The sequence below is a fragment of the Miniopterus schreibersii genome (genome assembly GCF_964146895.1).
Source record: "Miniopterus schreibersii genome assembly, chromosome: 19".
NCBI classification, from domain to species: Eukaryota; Metazoa; Chordata; class Mammalia; order Chiroptera; family Miniopteridae; genus Miniopterus; species Miniopterus schreibersii.
In genome coordinates this window covers 5,829,672-5,849,311 of record NC_138119.1, presented here as the reverse complement: position 1 = coordinate 5,849,311, position 19,640 = coordinate 5,829,672, and the positions used below count along the sequence as shown (strand labels likewise).

Genomic DNA, 19,640 nt, shown 5'->3' with positions numbered 1-19,640 from the left:
AAGTCAACGTGATAGCCAGATTATAGATTCAACTTCTTAAGGTATTGCCTTCCTCTGCTAAGTTGCCAAGTTTTAGACAGATTTTCATGTAAACTTTGGTGAAAAAGAGTGGTATTTCTAGTTTACCCTTACACTGAAGTTAGAGCCCTTTGGGGTCTCTGATTTAAAAGAGAAAAGATCTCTACTTAAACTCCCCACCTTAAGCAGACACTGAAATTTGCCTCCTGTACTTTATGTGCCATGAGCCATGAAAACTGATACCCAAGTTGACCTAGTTTGGCAAATGCCCTCAAATTTCTCCTACCTCCCTGGTTCACATCATCAGTAGGTCTCTGGCTTGTGTATTCCTTATTTTCTCTCTAGCACAACAGTGGTCTTAATAAAATGTTTCAAAGCTTTAATCTAGCATTTTAGTTGTTTATAGTAGGAAGTTTAGTCTAGTAATATTGTCTGCTGTCTTACCGGAAACAGAAATCCTTTTATTTTTTAACCTATTTGTATGATTTCTATTATTTTAGAGAATTATCTGTAGCATTTACATTTTTTAAGAAAGTGATTGACCTAAATTTTAAAAATCATATTCTGCTACAGGCTTTAAAATCTTAACTGTATCTATGGTTGTGGCCCAAATTTTATTTACAATTAATTTATCTCTTTTCTTTCTCTTTTTCTAACTTGATCAGGCCAAAGATTAATAAAAGCAAATAAATAGGTGATTAAGATGAAATGTGATAAGATCTATGAAGTTTCTATGAGTGTGTTAGTTATGGAGGTACACACAGGAGACATTTTGTCAATATTTAAATGGGAAGATCTATGTAAAGCTGTCAGTGTGCTGTCTTACACCTGGAAAGACCTCAATAGATATTAAACTTTACAGTACTAGGGAAACCTTCTTTAGCTAAAGGAGAGGTAGGAATTGTGCAGAGAAAGAGTATCAGTGCATGAGCGGTGAAAATCGATTAGTATTGATAAGGCCAAGGACGAGTGAATAAACTTTAATATAACTAAAGCATAGTATGAGAGTGAGAATGACCTGGTAGACATAATAAGGAGCCTGAGCTTTATCCTAAGAAAAACACAGTTATTGAAGAGTTTCAAGCAGAAAAGTATCTTGATTATGTTGTAATCCCCTACCCTTGAGGGCGGGTCACACTCTTTAATTTGCTTCTGAGGAGTAGAATATGGCAGAACCGATGTGATGGCACGCCTGGGTTAGATTGCGAAAGGACTATGGCTTGGTTAGGGTGTGTATGTCATGCTCTCTCCTGAGTGTCCCTACCGTCAAGTCCAAAGGCAGCCCTGTGGAACACACGTGGCAGAGAACTGTTGCCTGCCAAGAGCCATATGACAGAACTTGGACGTGAATCCTCTTCCAGCTGAGCCTTGAAATGACCGCAGCCATGGCTGGCATATGTTGATTGTAGTCATAGGAGAGATCATGGACTAGGATCACCCAGCTAAGCTACTTCCAGGTTCATGACCCACAAAGACTGTGAGCTAGTAAATATCTGTTGTTCTCAGCCGCTAAGTTTTGGGGCAATTTGTTGTGCAGCAATAGATAACTAGTATTCCCGGCTTGCTGGCAAGCCCATCAGTCTGAGTCCTGGAATGTACACTTGAGATATAGGAATGAGGACATAGTGATTGAGATCATATGCTATTTTATTTATTAAAGACTTAAAATAGCACATTAACAAAACCTTATGGGATAAAGAAGAAATATCAGAACTCTTCTGAATGTGACTGTCATCTGAATGTGGAATTCCTCCACAGTTATGTAAATCAAAGGCTAAGAGTTTGGCTAGAGTCAGGATATGGATAACTGGTTAATTTCTTCTGGAAGGACAGAATGAATGAATATAAAATTGAAATGAAACCCCATTATTTGGAGAAAGAATACTCTGTCATTTCTGTAGTCAAGGCCCACAGTCTAAAGGAAACAGGGCTGTAACAATGATCCCGTAAGTCTCGCCCTAGACATCCCTTCAGCTTATCTCTTGCTTGACTTTGGAGAGTGAACTGGGCATGATTTAGAGACTAGAGACGTGTCTGACAATGGGAAGACGCAAAAATTTTAGGCCTAGACCCATCCTTCGATCTTGAGCCATTAGCGCCACAGGTTCTCTTGGCCTCTCATGTCTGAAAAATGCTCAGGTATTAGTGTCACTACTTTGAGTGACATGGCTACCACCATGAGTGGGTGAATATCCTTCTTCCTGAGGTGGGAAGTGACTGTCCCACACCCTCTTCTCTGGTTGTATGAGACAGGGACAAAACAGGGAAGAGATGAGAGGGGGACAAAGATGTCAGTCCAGGAGGTGATCATTTAGGCCTTCATGTTGTAGGTGGTTTTGGGTTTCCAGAGGTGAAACAAGTCTTTTCAGCAAGGGCAGTAGCGGGTCACAGCCCTAGGGCCTGGCTGGTTTTGTCAATCTGGCAGTTCAGAGTCAGCGCAAAGGACATCCCCAGCACCTGGAAGAGTTGGGAAAATATGAGATCTTTACAGGAGGAACCATCTCGCCCACTTCTGGGACCAACCCCAAAGTAAAAGAGTGTACGTTACACTGAGACTACCCTTCCTGCCATCACTTCCATTTTCTTCTCAGGTATTGTCTCCTTTGTCTTTAGAATGGCAGTGGGAGACAAGTGGGAGTGGCGATGGCAAGACATAGGAGTATGAAGTATGGGGCCATCTCTCACCTCCTTAAGTCCTTAAGAAAGCTTAGAAGCCCTGCTGCTTGTACAGTCATGTCCTGTACAAGTCAACACTTATGCAGTGAGTCACCTCTACCAATGCTCTAGTCCTCCTTGGTTTCCAAGCAGAGAAAATTTGTTTTTCTTTGAGCTATTTGAATAGGTCTTAGCTAATCTGTGATATGCCCAAAACACTTGGGTATAAAAATGGTAGAAATATCACATAATATAAAAACACAAACTACCCCCAACCGATTCCTTACTTGTCAAACTAATCAGAGAAACAACAAAGAGATTGATTATAATTTTCATCACCAATTTCTGCTTAGCATACAGGGCCAGTTTTTCAAGTGAAATGTTTTGTCTATCACAAGCTTTTCTCTCAAGGATACGTTGACCAGATAGATCTTACAGCATATTTTCTGTATGCCTTAAATTGGTAATAACATTATTTGCTCCTTGACTGGGGAAGCTCACATTTATTGAATACATACTGTGTAACTGGCACTGTTCTAAAACCTTATATGACTTAACTCATTTAATCCAGAAAATAGTCCTATGGTTAAGCTCTTACCTGGATCACACATACACAGATAGTGATGATGCCGATATACAGGAAGTTGGAATGAAACCACATATTTACTTTTATATAGCAACCCTAGAAAAAAATAAGGACAAATGATACCACTATATTAGTCAACTTTATCAAGAGGCTTGTTTGGGAAGATAGTCTTTTGCCTTATGCCAAGAGACTTAAGCCAGGTGTTATATTTTGATTTTCTTTATATAAAAAAAGAAACAGGCATAAAATAGAGAATATTAAACTAGAGATGGTTTTGGTGGTGTCACTATTACAATGGCACCTAAAGTAAAAGTCTTAAACCCTTACACATTGAGTTCAGCTAACTCCTGAAAGGTATGTTAGCGACAGATGTCCTCACGTTCTTTGAACATTAACTGCTGACTTGTATTAACAAATGGAAATACAAGCAACACAATGCCAGGATTGGTTGCATTTCAGCTTCTGCTTCAAAAGCCAATACCTATCATGGCCCTACCAAGCTCCAGGGCAGTTGGCAATTGGTAGGTGTCCCAGTCTTTCTTCAGACACCTAAAAAATTCCAGAGATTTTCAAACAACCCCAAGAGTGGGTGACATGGGGTAATAGGACCTTAAAGATGGTTGAGTTGGAAGATGAATTTGGCTTCTTCTCCGGGCCTAGTCTGGAGGTCCAAATGCAGTGGGCAGGTTGTTTCAACAGTTCCACCAACTCTCCCTCCCCAACTCCTCACTCCTTCCTTGATGACTCATTTCACTGGGCTGGATTCTGCCCTCTCCAAGGAAGGAGAGCAGAGAAGCAGGTCGAAAGAGCAGCTTTTCTACCCCAACTTTTCAAATTTCACTTTCAACCCTAAAGAGACCCACATCTTGCTCAAGAAACATTTAGATATAATCCTCTGCCACTATCACATAAACCTTCCCCCTCTAATGTAATAGTTTAGGGCAGCAGGACACTTAATGATGTCTCTAGTCCAAATGAGCTTGTTTTTTGTTGTTTTGTTTTCAAATCTGTCTAGTCACCTGGATTGTCACCCTGGTCTCTCTTTTGTTCAAGGCTCCCTGTTTCTGGCTGGGAGGACTAGGTCCTATATGACAGGAGTTTCTAAGGCAATTAAACATTCAATTAAAGAGGCCAATAACAGAAAAGTTGCCAAAAATTACCTCAACTTCTGGACCTGAAGGGCAACTAGCTGGTGGGCCGTTGGTCCAATCACTTGTGCCATTTACTCCACAACATTGCAGCTGAAAACCGAACCCCCCAAAGATGCAATTGTTAGCAAGTCAACAGAATGAAAACGGTGGGCCTTGGAGAAAAGGTGGGCCCTTCACATCTGACTGTAGAGCAGAAAATCCAGAGTTGGCCTGACTACTACAGCTTCTGAGAACAAAGTGCTTCCAAATCCATTATAACATCTCATTCACATAGACTCCTTGAAGTAGAGAGGGGACATTTAGTTTATTCACACTTTACAGATCAAAAATTCAGCACACAGGGGACTTTATAATGGAGGGATCAGGCTGACCATACCTAGACCCACCCACCAGTCTTGAGATCACAGAAAGTAGGACAATCAGACATTGGAAGCCATGAAGATGCCTTTTCGTAGGGGAATGGATAAATAACCTGTGGTATATCTAGACAATGGAACATTATTCAGTGCTAAAAAGAGATGAGCTATCAAGCCATGGAGAGACATGGAGGAAACTTAAATGCATATTGCTAAGTCAAAGAAGCCAATCTGAAAAGGCTACCTACTGTATGATTCCAACTATATGACCGTCTGGAAAGGGCAAAACTATGGAGACAGTAAAAAGATCACCGGCTGCCAAGGATGGGAGTAGGAGGAAAGCTAAACAGGTAGAGCACAGAGGATTTTCAGGGTGGTGAAACTACTCTGTATGGTGGTGTAATGATGGATATATGTCATTATCCACTTGTCCAAACCCATAGAATGTACTACACTGAGGGTGAACCCTAATGTAAACTATGGACTTGGGGTGACAGTGATGTGTCAATGCAGATTGATCCCTGGTTAAAAAAAGAATGTGTCATTCTGGTGAGTGATATTGATAATGGGGGAGACTGCATGTATGGGGGCAGAGGGTAGATGGGAAATCTCCGTACCTCTCTCTGTTGTCGTAAACCTAAAACTGCTCTAAAAAATTAAGTTATTAAAAAAAGAGGTTATCTTTATATTTAATGGGTGAGATGATATAACATCTAGTATTTGCTTTAATATATTCTAGCAAAAAAGCATAGGGGACTAGCGGAAACACTGGCAAAATATTAGCTGTTGAAGCTGGGTGCTACGTACCCAGAGATCCATTTTGCTAGTATTCTGTTTATTTTTAGACATGTCAGAAAACTCTGTAATAAAGAGGCTTCTAAAGTGAATTGAAAAATAAATAAAGAATTGGGGATTCAGAGAGGTTAAGTTACTTTCCCCAAGGCCACCCAAGGTCTGGCTCTAATTCCTGTGCTATTTCTTCTCCACACTGAGCAGGCGTGGCAGGGCCACAGGTGGCTCCACGTGGTCATAATGGTGTTGTCTGCGACACAGACTATGCCAGTGCCAGGCTGGCTCCCTGGCCTTTCTTTATCTCCCAACACACCAGGGCAGGGACGCAGAGTTAATACAGATATTTGTGGGTGGAGAGGGGGCATGAGGAATGGGGTGCTGGTCGGCTACGCATCAAGCAGGACTTTGGGCTATCCAGGAATTCAAAAGAGATTTTTTATATAATTTCTGTTTCCAGAAAAAAATTTGGAAAAGACACAAAGTAGTCTAGTATGGCACGTGTGGGTCTTCCTTAGTAGGGCTTGAACCATGAGCCTGTCGGAGCTGGTGAAGGATGAGAGACGAGACACAAGTTGGTACCAATGAGACCAATTCCTGTGTCTCCTGTTGTGTGACAGTCAAGCATGTTCTGGACCTAGGGGCTCCGGGCCTTAGATTCTGAACCTTCAGGAAAGGAAGCCCCTTCTAGCCCCAGGGACTGAGCTGGGGGGTCCCGTCTGCACTCACGAATTTCTGGATGGAGTCCCACGCCGCCTTGGTGCTGTTGTCCGAGTAGTAGTGCTGGATGCTGTCCGTCAGGCCCTCGCGCACAGACTCCTTCAGCTGCGCAGGGCACAGGCCGGCAGAGGGGACATTGGGAAAAGCGGGTGATTCCAAGGAACAAGGAATTTCTAGCACAGGTGGCCGGGCCCGTCTGCTCCTCCCTTCCAAATGGTCTCTTCAGAGCTAAGGAGGGGGACGGATGCCCTGGACATTTTTCTATAGGGGAAAAAGTGCTGAGGGCGAGACGGCATTGAGGGGAGAGGCACACTGGCCTCTTGTGCTTCTAGAACCCTGGTTCACAAAGGAGGGAGAGGGACAGTCAAAGCCCGGGCTCTCCTAGGCACCAAGACAGATACTCGGCATTGCCAGGCACGTGGAGAAGAGCCAGTAGGGGAGCATAAACTCGCTTTTACTGTTCTTCCCATTTATCCTTCGAAGAACCACGCAAGTGCAATATCCTTCATGAAAAAAACATTTTAAATATGTTTTTATTATTTTAGAGAAAGGAAGGGAGAGGGAGAGAGAGATAGAAACATCAATGATGAGTCATTGACTGGCTGCCTCCTACACCCCCCCGACTGGGGATCGAGCCCGCAACCCGGGCATGTGCCCTGATCGGGAATTGCACCGCGATCTCCTGGATCCTAGGTCGATGCTCAGCCGCTGGGCCCCGCCCGGCCTGGCCTTCATGACATTTTTTCCCCCTCCCAAATATGTCTAATCTCTTGCGTCCACCCTTCCACTTTGCTTGTGCCTCTAATTGTAGGACTTATTTTGTGCCAACTTCGCCACAGCCCACTCCCCACTCTCTGCAAGGCGACAATGAGCTGTTCTGTGTAACTCACCTTCTGTTCGTACACGAAGAGCAGGATGGCCAAGGCCACCTCAGCAAGCAGGATGATCAGCAGCAGGACAAAGAACTGGGACAAAGCAGAGACACGGTCACAGCCCGGGTCCCAGGCCCTCCCTGTCCCCTGTCCCCGCAGCATCCTGGGAGCATCTAGCCACGTCTCCGCACGTGTGCAGGAGGTTCTTGCTCCTGTGCTTCCTGCTGACCTTCCCAAGCCTCCTCTTGTTTTGTGAGGAGTATGTATTCTTTCCCCACCACTAGACTCCAAGGCTCTAGAGGGCAGATCAGGGGTCTTCTGTGCTCTTTTGTCCCCACGTGTCTATCGAGCTCTGTGTGCGTAATGTGTGTGCAGTACCATTTGCTGAATCAATGAAACAACGTTGGCATTAGCGTATTAAAAGCAGTTGAGCAAAAGACCAGTGTCTTTTGAGTTTCGGGCCTGGTCCTTTCTGCAAGAGCAGGGTCATTTTGTACAGATGGTTCTAATTCGTATTGCTATCCAACTTCAGATGCCTGTTCCCGTTACGTTAATCACACACAATAGAAAACACATTTTCACTTATCCCCTCTCCTTTACCTTTTTACTGCAACATGAATTTTGACTACTTAAAACCTTCGCCCCAAGCCTGTTATCTACCACCTTCTGCCATTAGTCTGGGAACTCTCTGAGGACAGGGCCTTTCTTATTCTATCCCTTGACTCCGGCTTAAGAGTTGACCCACAAGGGAAAGAAGATTAACCAGTGGCTTAAGAAGAACCAAGGTGGTTGGGAACCCACACCAAGCTCTGCCCTGGGCACGCTAGAGAAACGAGGAGCTCTTCTTTCATAGAGCTTAGAGGCAAAACCTAAGCTTAAAGGCTCCCCAGCACCCCACACGTTAGACTTCACTGGCTGCAGCCCAGGCCCTCGCCAAACCGGGTCACTCACACTGTGGCAGATCCTGAGCAGATATAAGACTGGGAAGCACCTGCTGCCATTTTAGGGGAGTCACAGCACTTAGAAGACTCTAGAGATTAGATTTCCCATTAGTGTCTCCAAAAATATAGACTGAGGTGAGGAGGATTCAGGCAGATACCAATCGTATGTGTCTGAGGTGCCAACCTCATGTTCCTCTGCTTTCCCTGGGCCCCTGGGTGAGCGGCCAAAACCCATCTTGCCCAGGCCTTCAGTCATGATGCCCTCCCCCCACCTCCCACTTAGGGCACCGCATCTGCGAGGACTCACCGACATAAGCAGGCACTTGTTTTCCTTGATGGAGCCCATGCACCCCAGGAAAGCAACCACCATGATGATGGAGCCCACGATGATCAGCACGTTGCCCAGCGTGAGGGAGGGGAGGTTATGGAAGAGAACCCCCAGGTTGTTGTGGACCAGGAAGTAGATCCCGAAGCCCAGGATGCAGCAGCCGCAGAACTGGAGGGAGAGTCCCGCAACATGCGGAGATAAGCCGTGGTTCTTGAAGGGCTCTCATAGTCTCATTTCCTTGAGGTTAGCATCACCTTTTCCCGTTGGCTCTACCAGGACTCCGATGAACAACCTCCTTCCCCAGCTTCCCCCATGAACCTAGGGGAGAGGTGGTCCCAGCTTCCTCCGGTGACGCCCCACTCATGCCTCGTCCTACCCATACCGGATACCAGGGGAAGCTCACTGCTGTGGGTAACACAGCATTTTCACGCTTCATATCCCACCTCCTTGCCCTCAACTGCTCACACATGGTCTTCCCCTCGGAATCCACAAGCATGCAGAAGGAAGACCCTGTTTCAGCAATTCATCTTGCTAGGCAGAAAACTGGAGAAGCCAACTTCTAAGGATGTTTTCATGAGTACCGACTCATCCCATATCTGAAATTCGATTGCTAAATTTGGGACAGTGAATCCCTCCCCAGAAAAGGTGGCTTCCCTGTCAATCAGCTATTCTTCTAAGATGTCCAGAGGGCACATAAAAGCTGGGACAAAAGAGACGCTCAATACACAGACTCTCAGGTTTCTCACCCATAGATGTCAGCAGTGAGCCGTGATAGCCTACAGTCCCCAGAGAGAAACAGCGTCCCCTCAAATAACTGCCCCGGTACCTTTCAATTTTGCAGTTATACTGCGGCAGGATGCGGAGGGGGGAGGAAAGTATTACTCCCTTTGTCTTAGGCTAGGTAACCTGCACATGCCCCAGGCTTGCATGGGCTCACTCCATGCGACGCTCTTCCTTAGGGGGAGAGGTAGAGCGTACCTGGGGGGGGGGGGACACACACAGGACGACTCAGCCATGCTCAGAAGAGACTCACTTACCCAAAAGAGCAAGTTGAAGAAAAACAGGACATACTTCAGCACTTTCAAGCTGCTCATGCCCATTCTGGGATATTCTTGCACTAAAAAGTGGAAGGAAATCAAGAGGATGTAAGTGACCTGGTTCTGCAAGGTGGCTGCGAGGATCAGAGGCCACAGATGTTCAGCGTTCAAGGCTCTCGAGCATTACCTTGGGCTTGAGCCGTGACTCCTCTGGAAAGTTCCCCCAAACTCCCTTCTCTCTCAGCCTCTGAACTGAGGTCCCAATTGGCTCATCTTGGACACTCACTTTTGCGTCAACTCAGCAAGCCAAGGATGCTTAACACTGAATTAAGCACTCTAGGAGTAAGCAATAGAGCCCTTCTTAGAGGAGGGGGAGCCACAGTGACACGCACCGACAGGCTCGGGGACTAGGGCCTGGGCGCGTGCTCAAGCGCGCAGTCCTGGGGCGGGGGGCTGGTCAGCCAGCTGGGGCTCGGTCCCTCCAGGCTCCGAGGTGCGCCCGTGCACCACGCGCGGCCTACACGCCTCTCCGCGTGGAGGGGGCACATAATCACGCCTCGTCTGTTCTTCTGAAGGCATTGCCGGTGTTTCCTATTCTAAGGTGCTGGGGAGAGGCGGCTGTGACTAAGTCGTAGCTACCCAGTGGAGAAACGAAACAAGACAGCAATGAGAACTTGGAACTTTTAAAAAAATAGGTGTTTTTTTTTTTTTCTCAATGAGGACATCAATGTCCAAAGCCTGGCCCTCAATTCTAGAGATCCAGACACATACTTTTAAATTTCTCTCAGAGGTAATGGGGTTCATAGAGCGACTCATATTGTAAAAACACATGAGACTCGTATATAAAACAATGTCAATTTTGTGTGTGTGTTTCCCCCATTAGAACTGTGCCTCTTCTGGTGCCTGAGCAGTTGTACAGCCACTGTACCCTCTCTGCAGTGTCAGGGTCCCCCGAAATCAGGTGGTCCTGAGGCACAGTGAACCCAGGCTGTGGGTGAGCCTGGTGAGCTACTCCTGCTCCACGTAGACTAATCTCTGGGAAAGACCAAAGGCTTATCCCTATTTCACACTGTTTCCTTTGCTTTGCTTTGTCTTTTTTCTTTCCTTCTTGCCTTGACCCTCAAAATTATTCTTAATTCCTCGTCATCACTTCAACCAAGTGAAAATAAAGTCAATTAGATTATGAGTGTATTTGGATACGTAGCGGTCGTCCCCCCTTATCCTCAGGGGACATGTTCCGAGAATCTCAGCAGACGCCTGGAACCCCAGACAGGACTAAACCTCATATATTACTATGCTTTTTCTGCGCATACATATCTACGATGAAGTTGAATTTAAAGTTAGCTACAGTAAGAGACTAACAACAATAAAGTAATAAAATAGAACAGTTATATCAATATATTGCAATAAGTTACATTGAAGTGGTCTCCTTCTGAAAGTATCTTAATTGTACCGTGTTCGCCCTTCCTATTCTTGTGACGGTAGGAGATGGCACAATACCGACGTGATGACATGAGACGGAGCGAGGCGAACGACGGAGGGCCTGTGGCGCAACGTTAGGGTCACTTAAGGGCAGCACTAGTGAGGACGCTGACAGGGGAATGACTCGCCCCGGGCGGCCGAGGGGGATGCTGCCGGGAAAGCGTGCACTTTAAAACTCATGAATTGTTTATTTCTGGAATTTTCCAGAAAATATTTCCACACCGTGGCGGGGCCACAGGTAACTGAAACCGTGGAAAGTGAAACTCTCTCACCCAAAACAACCAAAAAAGGTACGAAGTATAAAACGAGTGCCTGCAAGACACAGAACATCAGACAACTCTCAACACTCAGTGGCAAGAAAGGGAAGACTCCCACTTACAAACGGGCAAAAGATCTGAACAGATACTTCACCAAAGAAGACACACGGATGGCAATAAGCAAATGAAAAAGTACCCTACTTGGGCAGCCATTAAGGAAATGTAAATGCAAACGGCAGCGAGACGCCAGGGCCCACCTCCTGGAGTGACTGGGCAGAGGACAGAAAGGCAGCCACGCATCCCGCATCCCGCATCCCGGCGCTGAGGAGGGGGTGGGCCTAGAACTCTCCTGCTCTTGGTGAGAATGGAAGAGGGTGTGTCCACGTCGAGCAACCGTTTGCCAGCTTTGTAAAAGGTGAAGCATAACACTTACCATGTGACCTGGCCATCCCACTCAAGGTATTTACCCAAGAGAAATGAAAACATGCACATACAAAGACTCGTATAGAAATGTTTACGGCAGCTTTATTTGTAATAAAAATAAGTCACCTCTTCCCCAACAACCTGGGATCCCTTGGCAATTGCTTCAGGCCCCTGTCATCTATCTGCCCAGAGTCCCGACTAAGGAAGTGCCCACAAACCTGGGAATATCCCCACTGACTCTTTCCTTTATAGCCAGGGAGGAGAACCTCTGCTTTCCCCTTCCCTGATTTTCTACTTGCTCAGACTCACCCGAATTGAAGGAGAAAAGCTGCCTATTTGGTGAAGATCGTCACTACTTTTATCACATGCAGCGATGGCCCCAGTTTTCATATAAACCCAGAGGCAATGCCACTCGATTCCCCCTCCCCTTTTTTCACTGTGGCCAGTTGTTGAGCTCCCATCCCTTCACCCCCGCCAACCCACTGCCTGGAAGGCCCAACGCCCTCCACGGTTAAAGTCGCCACACCCAGCCCCATGACTCACGGCTCTGTAAAAAAGTTCCCTGATGTCAGCTTCTAGGAAGCCTCCACGACTGAACTGCAGTTAGCTGTGGTCACCTCCCACAGCCCAACGTGGGGGCCACAGATGAAGTTACCCTTTGATTCCCTCCAAGCAGAGAGCTTGGGCAGGTGAAGTGTCTTGTGGATTTCTAGCTCAACCTATCTCTCTTCTTTGACCCATACTGGCTCCATCTAGTCTTGAATTTAATCCAGTTTCGTAGTGGCTAAGGTTGGACAGAACCTTCAAGAAACTATCCATCCTTGGTCTTCAGCCTTATCTGATCTAATCTTAGAGAACAGCCTGAAGTCACAGCAAGACAGCTTTGGTGTTACACGGACTGAGGTATTCATGAGATGTTAATACATGTCCCTCAAACACAAGCAAACAAACAGTACGGAGTGAGAGGAATCCATGGTCAAATAATTTTGGAAGTAAATGGGATTAAATAAAAATAAACCACAAAACAATGAACAACTTTTTAAATGAATGACTTCTGAGAAACTTGTTATATGCTCATGTACACTGTGGGTCTCAAAGAGGAAAGTCTACTTATGGAGTTATACAAACCTATTCTTGTACTAAAGATGACTTATTAACAGCTCGGAGAACATAGTGTTCCACGGAACTCAGTTCGATAAACACAAGTAATGGAATCAAACAGATGTAGGTCAAGCTCAGAGCTTCCCTACCAGCCCATGTCTGAGGGTGACACAGCTTCCTGCTAGATTTTCAGGAATAGAATCCATCAGGGACCAGAAGGCCTTTTATAATCCTTTGCTTGTTTCATTTTTTTTGTAAATACCTTTTTAAAAAGTTTTGTATGTCCTTCGCATAAAAATTCAAACAATAAAGTACAAAGAAGAAAGCATAAGATCTTCTGCAACCCCACCTGCCAGAAATAACGACTGATATTTTTGGTGACTATCTTTCCAGACAGTTCTCTACACACAGTCTTCTCTCTATACTGATCTATTCGCCGATTTATGGAGAAGAGTGTGGGGTTCGGCGAGGTGACCGCTGGCTTCCTAGCCCTTCCTACACGGAGTCTGTGGAGGCCTTTGGTTCACCAGGGAAGGATATTGGAGCCTCGATGAAGAAGTTTTTTTCTGAGTAAGAAAGAAACTCCGTTCTCCATGAGGGCCCCCACATTAAGGCCCTCTTGTCAAAATAAATTTAGATAGAGGACAGGGTTCACTGAGCCCTGAAAGCTGCCAAGTTCTTCATAAACATTTATAATCCTCACGTCAACTCTACAACTTAGGTGTCAAGAGCCTCACTTTGCAAACAGGAAATCCAAGCCTCAGACAGCTGTATATTTGGCACAGGCTCACCAGGCTAGTGATCAGCAAAGATGGGGCACAGGCCAAGGTGTTTGGGCCCCCGAGGCCCACACCCCTTCCACTGCCCCGGGCTCCAGTTCTGTGCCTCCCACTACCCAGGTCAACTCTCGCTGCGGAGCGATGAGCCTCTAGGAGGACCCCATGCGTCACGCGTGGTTTGAGCTCCTGTGGGCAGTGGCTGAGGGGGGTGGGGGTTATGCATGTATGTCTCTTTCAGGGGGTAATGAGCAATTGTGGGAGGAGAAGTGAGACTAACATGAAACAGAGCCATCAGCTTGTACGCATGCGTTTTCTCTCATCTCTCCATCGCCTTGTCAAAGGGATGTGACTCTCATCTGATTGCTCCCTGACCTTGTGGTCTGGTGAAATTTTCCCCCTTCAAGGCTGATCTCAGGGGACAGGAATTGGTGGTTCGTCGACAAGAGACAGAAAGAAGACACCAAGAGAAGAGCGAAAATGAAGAAAGGCAAAGCCAGATGACCTTGGAGGCTCACTCCCTTCCATTTGGAAGCTTAGCAAGAGAGCGGCTCAACAGAAAACCATAGATGCTACTAACGACAGAGCCGAGACAGGGACCTTTGTAACAGGCCACTCTAAACCAGGAACAGTTACTCCTGTCACAGAGTCAGTGGACTGCAGGTTCTCTTTCTTCACTAAAAATATGTAGGACTGCGGTGGACGGTTCCTCTCTGAGAGGCCTGCGCCCGGTGTGGGCAAGGCTCTCTCCGGGATAATGGAAACCACTCTCGTGGCATTTCTGTAAAAACTGTGAATCAGAATCTAGACATGAGGAAGCATCAGACGAACCCAAATAAAGGAACATTCTAGAAGATAACTTGCTTGTACTCCTCAAGAATAGTAACGTCATGAAATACCAAGAAAGACTCAGGGACTGTTCCAGGTAAAAGGAAACCAGAGAGACATGACAGTTAAAAGTAACGTGGGATCAGTGATTTCCTTTTGCTAGAAAGAATGTTAATGGGGCAGTTGGTAGAATGAATAAAATCTATAGATTGTCAATAGCACTGAGTCAGTGTTCATTTCTTGGTCCGGATCGTTGTACAATGCTTGTGAAAGAGAATGTTTCTGTTTGTAGAAAATACACACCAATTCAACGGAGGGGAAAACGGGAGGGCACCTGTAACACTTTCAACAATAAAGATAAATTAATTTTCAAAAAGAAAATAAACACCAATTCACCTAGGGGGGGAAGGAGATCATGCCAGCAATTACTCCCAAATAAGAAAGCCAGGGAAAAAATAAAGAAAATGTGATAAAATGTTAGAATTTGGGAAACCTGGGCGAAAGGGGTTCAGAAATTCTTGGTACTGTTTTTGTAACTCTTCTGTAAGTCTGAATGTTTGTCAAAATAAAAAGTTAAAGAGTTGAACATAAGTAAATGATCTAAGGGATTCTGGTCCCAAAATCATGACAACTTAAGTCCCTGAGGGTATAGAAGACTGAGATTCTACCATAGACTTTTCTTTAGAACAAACCCCGGGATAATTCTTTAATGCCTCTGTTTGCTCCTGATAGAGAATGGATGTTAAGGCACGAGTTCAAATTTACTTGAACAAATTTCCAAAGATGTGAGGTGTCAAAATCATTTCTTCCCCCTGTTCCTCAACTAGTTCTAAGACAGAAAGCATCAAACAAAAGTTGGACAAATTAAATAGATATTAAATATATGATCTTAAATGTGTTAAATATATTGATTTCAAATCAATTTGGTTTGTAATTAAGTTATATCTTGCTTATGTTAAAAGGCACTGGAAATTTCTTTATGTGAGCAAGGAACGCAGTCTGGCAATGCCTATTTAATAAGCAGCCTATAAAAAAAAAAAGGGAGTGTCGTGGAGGAAAGAGCATTCCAGGGACAACCGGGAAATATTCTAAATAGTTAAGTAATTTCACGGCTTCAGACAAGTCACCTTAACTGAAAAGTAAGCCGACTGGAATGTTCTAATAGCTAGGACGTCCGGGCTCTCACCATGAGCTGGATGCTTTATTTGAACCTAAACCATCCCCAAGTTCTCTTTAAGTAACAACATTCTAACACTTGGAATATAACACCCTTATTTTAAACCGTTCTAGAACTGTAGCCTCGTGGCATCTTCCTTTACGACAATTCTCGGCCCGTGCCCACGATGCGTTGCTGCTGCGCTGTGGGCAGGAAGCCGGCGGCCTGCCGGCGAAGCGGGCAGTGAACAGGGGCCTTGCCTCCGTGCCCGACCCAACGCATGGCTCCACGCCGAGGCCTCACCCACCGGCTTTGGCACCGCAACGCACCACCTTCCCCTTTCCCACGGCCTGACCCAACTGACCACGCAGGCCCAGCCGTGACGCTCTGCTCCGGTGCCCCAGCAGCCCCCCGAGGCCCACCCTGCCCATCTCTGGCGTCTCCATGCGCCTTTGCCTCGGTGCTCTGCACCTGCAGCAGCAGCCGAGTCCTGGAGCTTCCCGAGGGCAGGTGCCCAGTGCCTAGGCCCAGGGCGGTGGGCACCCACCGCATGCTCACTCGGTGCAGGAAGCGCCGTGGACTGACTAACGTGGGAGCGTAACCGAACCACCGCAAATAAAGCACCACAGCGTTTCCTGGAACAGAAGCCGAGAGGGAGAGAAAGTAGCTATAACCACGCGCAGAGCTCCACCCTCCGCCCTGACAGCGCAAAATCTAGGCCGAGGAGGCAGATATCTGCCTCTTCGCGCTCATTTCAGGCCGCGCCCCATCAGTTGTGCCGTGTGGCTGTCTCAGGTGTAGCCCCACGCAGGGCTGGGCCCGGCACTCGCCTGGTTAGAGATCTTACCTCCCACCCCCAGGGGCTGGGATGCTAGAATGTGAGTAAGAGAAAGAGATTTCCACTTCCTGTGGCCCTGCAGCCGTGGCCTGTTACACCCCAGCCTTGCTTGCTCTCCTTTCTAACATACCCGGGGGCTCCCCCTTCTTTGAGTTTGCATGTCCTGTGCTCGGTCTGAAATGCCACTACCTCCGTCTCCATAGTAAACTCATGCTTCTTTGAAAATGAACCCAAGCAGTCACCCCCAGCCCCACCCACAGGGAGTCTTTGGCACGCTCCTAAACTACCTTTTGTGCACACTGTCCCATTGATTGCAGAAAACATCACATTGTGTTGCGTTTGTGTGTTGTATTTGTCTGTCCCCCATGCTAGACTCTACGATCGCCTTGAATTTGAGGGCTACGTCCGTCATCGTTGTCTCCAGCTCTGAGCGCGACGCTTGGCCACTGGGAGTGAGGCAGAGGAACAGGCCTGGGGGCCGAAGTCTGAAGCCTTCTGAGCAGCCAGAGGTCAAACTGAGGACATAAGAAACTAAGACTACAGAGTTTGATCCTCCCAGGGGGTGCCCCTCCTCGCCCCCAAAGGTAAGGTTCCTAGGGTGGTGGTAGCTGTGAAGAGATGGGCGTTGAATCCCACCCTGTGGGTTTAAAGGTACCCAATCCTTTCATTTAAAGGCTAAATATTATTAACTGGCCCACACAGGAAACACCACAGGAAATCAAGTTTTAGCTCACCCTCTGCTCTAGTTCAACCACAGTTTCAAAACAGGGCAGATTCGGGTGGAAATTGAGAAAGCAAAACTTCTTGTGTGGCCAGCAGCAAAGATTCTGCATTTGCTCAACTCTTCCAAAGCGCTCACGTACATATCTAATCTCTCTTGTCTCCCCCGTGAGTTCCTCAAGAGCAGGGTTATTTGCTGGACAAATCCCCTCCCACCTGGCCAGCCACCCCCTCCCCACCAGCGCCTGGCCCCAGAGGGTGCTTATCTCCTGATTATTAAGTAACTCTGTTAAAAAGTCTAGTCTTTATTTTTAAATGCAGGGTCCAGTAGCCCCTGAGGTGCTTTGGGAATCTAGAGCCCTATGTGGAATGCCCACCCCTCATTGTCAGGTGGGTAGCGATGGTCCTGGGGAGCTTTCCCCTCCCCTCCAGCAGAAATTCTGGCAGGTCCTGGAAGGAGAAAGCTCTGCTCTAGAGTTCCCTGTGGTGACCAGACCCTCAGCCGGCATGGTGGTCACAGAAGGCGAAGACCAAAGTGTGGTGGTGACTTTCTGAGTCCGCGAAACCCCAATCATTAGTTATGGGGCGCGAATGAGGAATCATGCCAATCGAGTTTCACTGGTCGGTGCATGATGTATTTACTCAGATTCATGTTTTGCGCACCAAGGATACGTTTATTTGGAGGAACTGAGGGTCAGAATGCCCTTCCTGCCATTTGAAAGCCACCAATCTAAGCGTCCCTTAGAGATATCTACCTCTCAGCTGTGAAACACAGGTGCTGGGCACGTCCTGTGCTCCTGCCTGAGGTGGCTGTTGTGGTTTTACTAAGGCCTTTTACCTAGTGGCTCTGAGGAGTCACAGTGGGAGTCACCGCCTTTACTTTTGAAATTTTCTCACAGGCAGGAGGCCTGCTCTCCCAGCTGCCTTTTTAGATGGCTCCGACTGCTGGTTCTCTCCCCACTTGCAAATCACAACAGCCATTTTCTAAAGACCAGAACACGCAGGAAATCTCCCCGGCCTCGTCTCCCACAGAAGGCTCTAGGCCTTAGGAAGGACCCCCCAGAAACTCAGGTTCAGAAGCAGTTCAAGCACAGGACGCCCTGACCCAAAGCAGTGTCAGATCATGGGAACCTGGTTAATTAAAAGTCTTTCTGGCCTTTTGAGGGCTACTAGGACCTTGCTGATCTTTTTACTCCCTGCACAGTATTTGTAAAACAGAAGCAGGAGATGTTAGGGTGACAAGACAGGTATCTGGAGAGTCCCAAGAAGATACCCTATCCCACGTCACCTGGCCCAGGTCTCTGCTCTCAACCTGGATTAAAATGTCCCCAGTCTTACCTTTTGCAGGTACCTTTCTTAGTCCTTTGGGCAAAATTGATGGTTGTACTCAAGGTGGCCGTCACACGGCAGGGTAGCAAGGATGTCCGGGGTTATTTGTGTAAAAAGAGAAGTGGAGGGGAATAAATGTCATCACCCTGTGACGACAGGAAGCCCAGATGAGGCGAGGGAGGAAGCGAGGGCGGCCCACCCTCCTCAGGCTCAGAGACAGATCTGCCCCCGTGGCTTCTTAGAGCTTGCTCCCATGACCTGCCCAGAGGCCTAAACTGATTTCTGTGACACCCAGGCACTCACGTGTGAGTGCGGCGGGTGCCCGGATGATTTGGGCTTTACTTATTTTGTCTGGAATAGGACAGAGCCTCTCAGTCAAGGTGGCACCTCAGGATGACCTGTGGATCTGTTCAAGAACGAGTGTCTGCCCCTCCCCCCCCCGCTCCCCATTCGGGGAGGCTGAGACGGGGGTGCAGTCCAATAATCCATATTTTCAGCTGTTCTCTAGGACCGAGACTTAGGGATGCCTGTTAAGCCCCCTTCCCCCCGCCTCCCCCTGGCTGCCTTCCGGGAGACCTCCGGTCTCCAGTCTGATGGGCCACCATTCCCAGGCTTCTGCGTCTCCGAAGCTGGACTGTCCTTACGCAGGGGTATTGCTGGAGGTAAACCTTAAGGCACAATCCAAGGGACACTGGTCGAAGTGATTGGGTTGATAGAGGGAACTAGATTTAGGGCCCAGGGACCTGGGCGTCAGTCCCAGCTTCATCTGCGTGAGCTCTGCGGTGCCAAGCAGACCTCAGCCTCTCAGCTTCGGTTAGTAATAGTAACGCAAAAAATGACACGAAGGGGCCACCTGGAAAAGGAGCCCATGCTGCCGTCCCAGAGGACCCGTCTTACTCCTCCACCTCTGGGATGTTAGGACTGGCAATGTGGCCTTTGGGCTGGGCCTAAAGCACCCTTGTTTTCCACAGACTGTCTGCAGTAACAGGACAGGTAACATGAGCACCCGACTGGAAGTTAAAGACATTCTTTAGACGAAGCATCACTGCTTCCTGGCCGGTGTGGCTCAGTTAGTGAGCAGCCACTTGTGCACCAAAAGGTCACAGATTCAATTCCCAGTCAGGGCACATGCCCAGGTTTCGTGCTGGGTCCCCGCGTGGGGTGTATGGGAGGCAATCGATTGCTGTTTCTCTCTCTCTTCTCTAAAAAAACATATTTTTAAAAAATAGCATCACTATGTTGGCTAATCTGCACCTATAGAAATTCCTTCTTTCTAT

General features: G+C 47.2%; 1 protein-coding gene across 2 annotated transcripts; it reads right to left on the bottom strand.

Moving 5' to 3' along the window:
• Window positions 1–1,647: 1,647 nt before the first annotated feature.
• On the bottom strand, window positions 1,648–18,489 carry CD53 (CD53 molecule). Of its 2 annotated transcripts, none has more exons than XM_081122324.1 (8): window positions 18,373–18,489; window positions 9,454–9,533; window positions 8,396–8,584; window positions 7,166–7,240; window positions 6,285–6,380; window positions 4,420–4,500; window positions 3,272–3,355; window positions 1,648–2,475 (listed from the first exon to the last, which is right to left on the bottom strand). In XM_081122324.1, exons 2-8 carry the CDS (start codon window positions 9,514–9,516, stop codon window positions 2,404–2,406), a joined length of 660 nt encoding a protein of 219 aa, XP_080978450.1. In that variant the 5' UTR covers window positions 9,517–9,533; window positions 18,373–18,489; the 3' UTR covers window positions 1,648–2,403. The 2 variants fall into 2 exon arrangements, with proteins under 2 accessions (XP_080978450.1, XP_080978451.1); XM_081122325.1 differs by lacking the exon at window positions 18,373–18,489 and adding an exon at window positions 9,641–9,789.
• Between the last annotated feature and the right edge of the window lie 1,151 nt (window positions 18,490–19,640).

What these genes read in the sequence shown, in the direction of transcription:
- CD53 (XM_081122324.1), bottom strand. Translation starts at nt 9,516, where the DNA reads ATGGGCATGAGCAGCTTGAAAGTGCTGAAGTATGTCCTGTTTTTCTTC. An exon ending in ACAAGTGCCTGCTTATGTCG is followed by an intron (nt 7,241 to 8,395) that starts GTGAGTCCTCGC and finishes GCTTTGTCCCAG; the next exon opens with TTCTTTGTCCTGCTGCTGAT. An exon ending in CTTCAGGTCCAGAAGTTGAG is followed by an intron (nt 3,356 to 4,419) that starts GTAATTTTTGGC and finishes ATTTTTTTCTAG; the next exon opens with GGTTGCTATATAAAAGTAAA.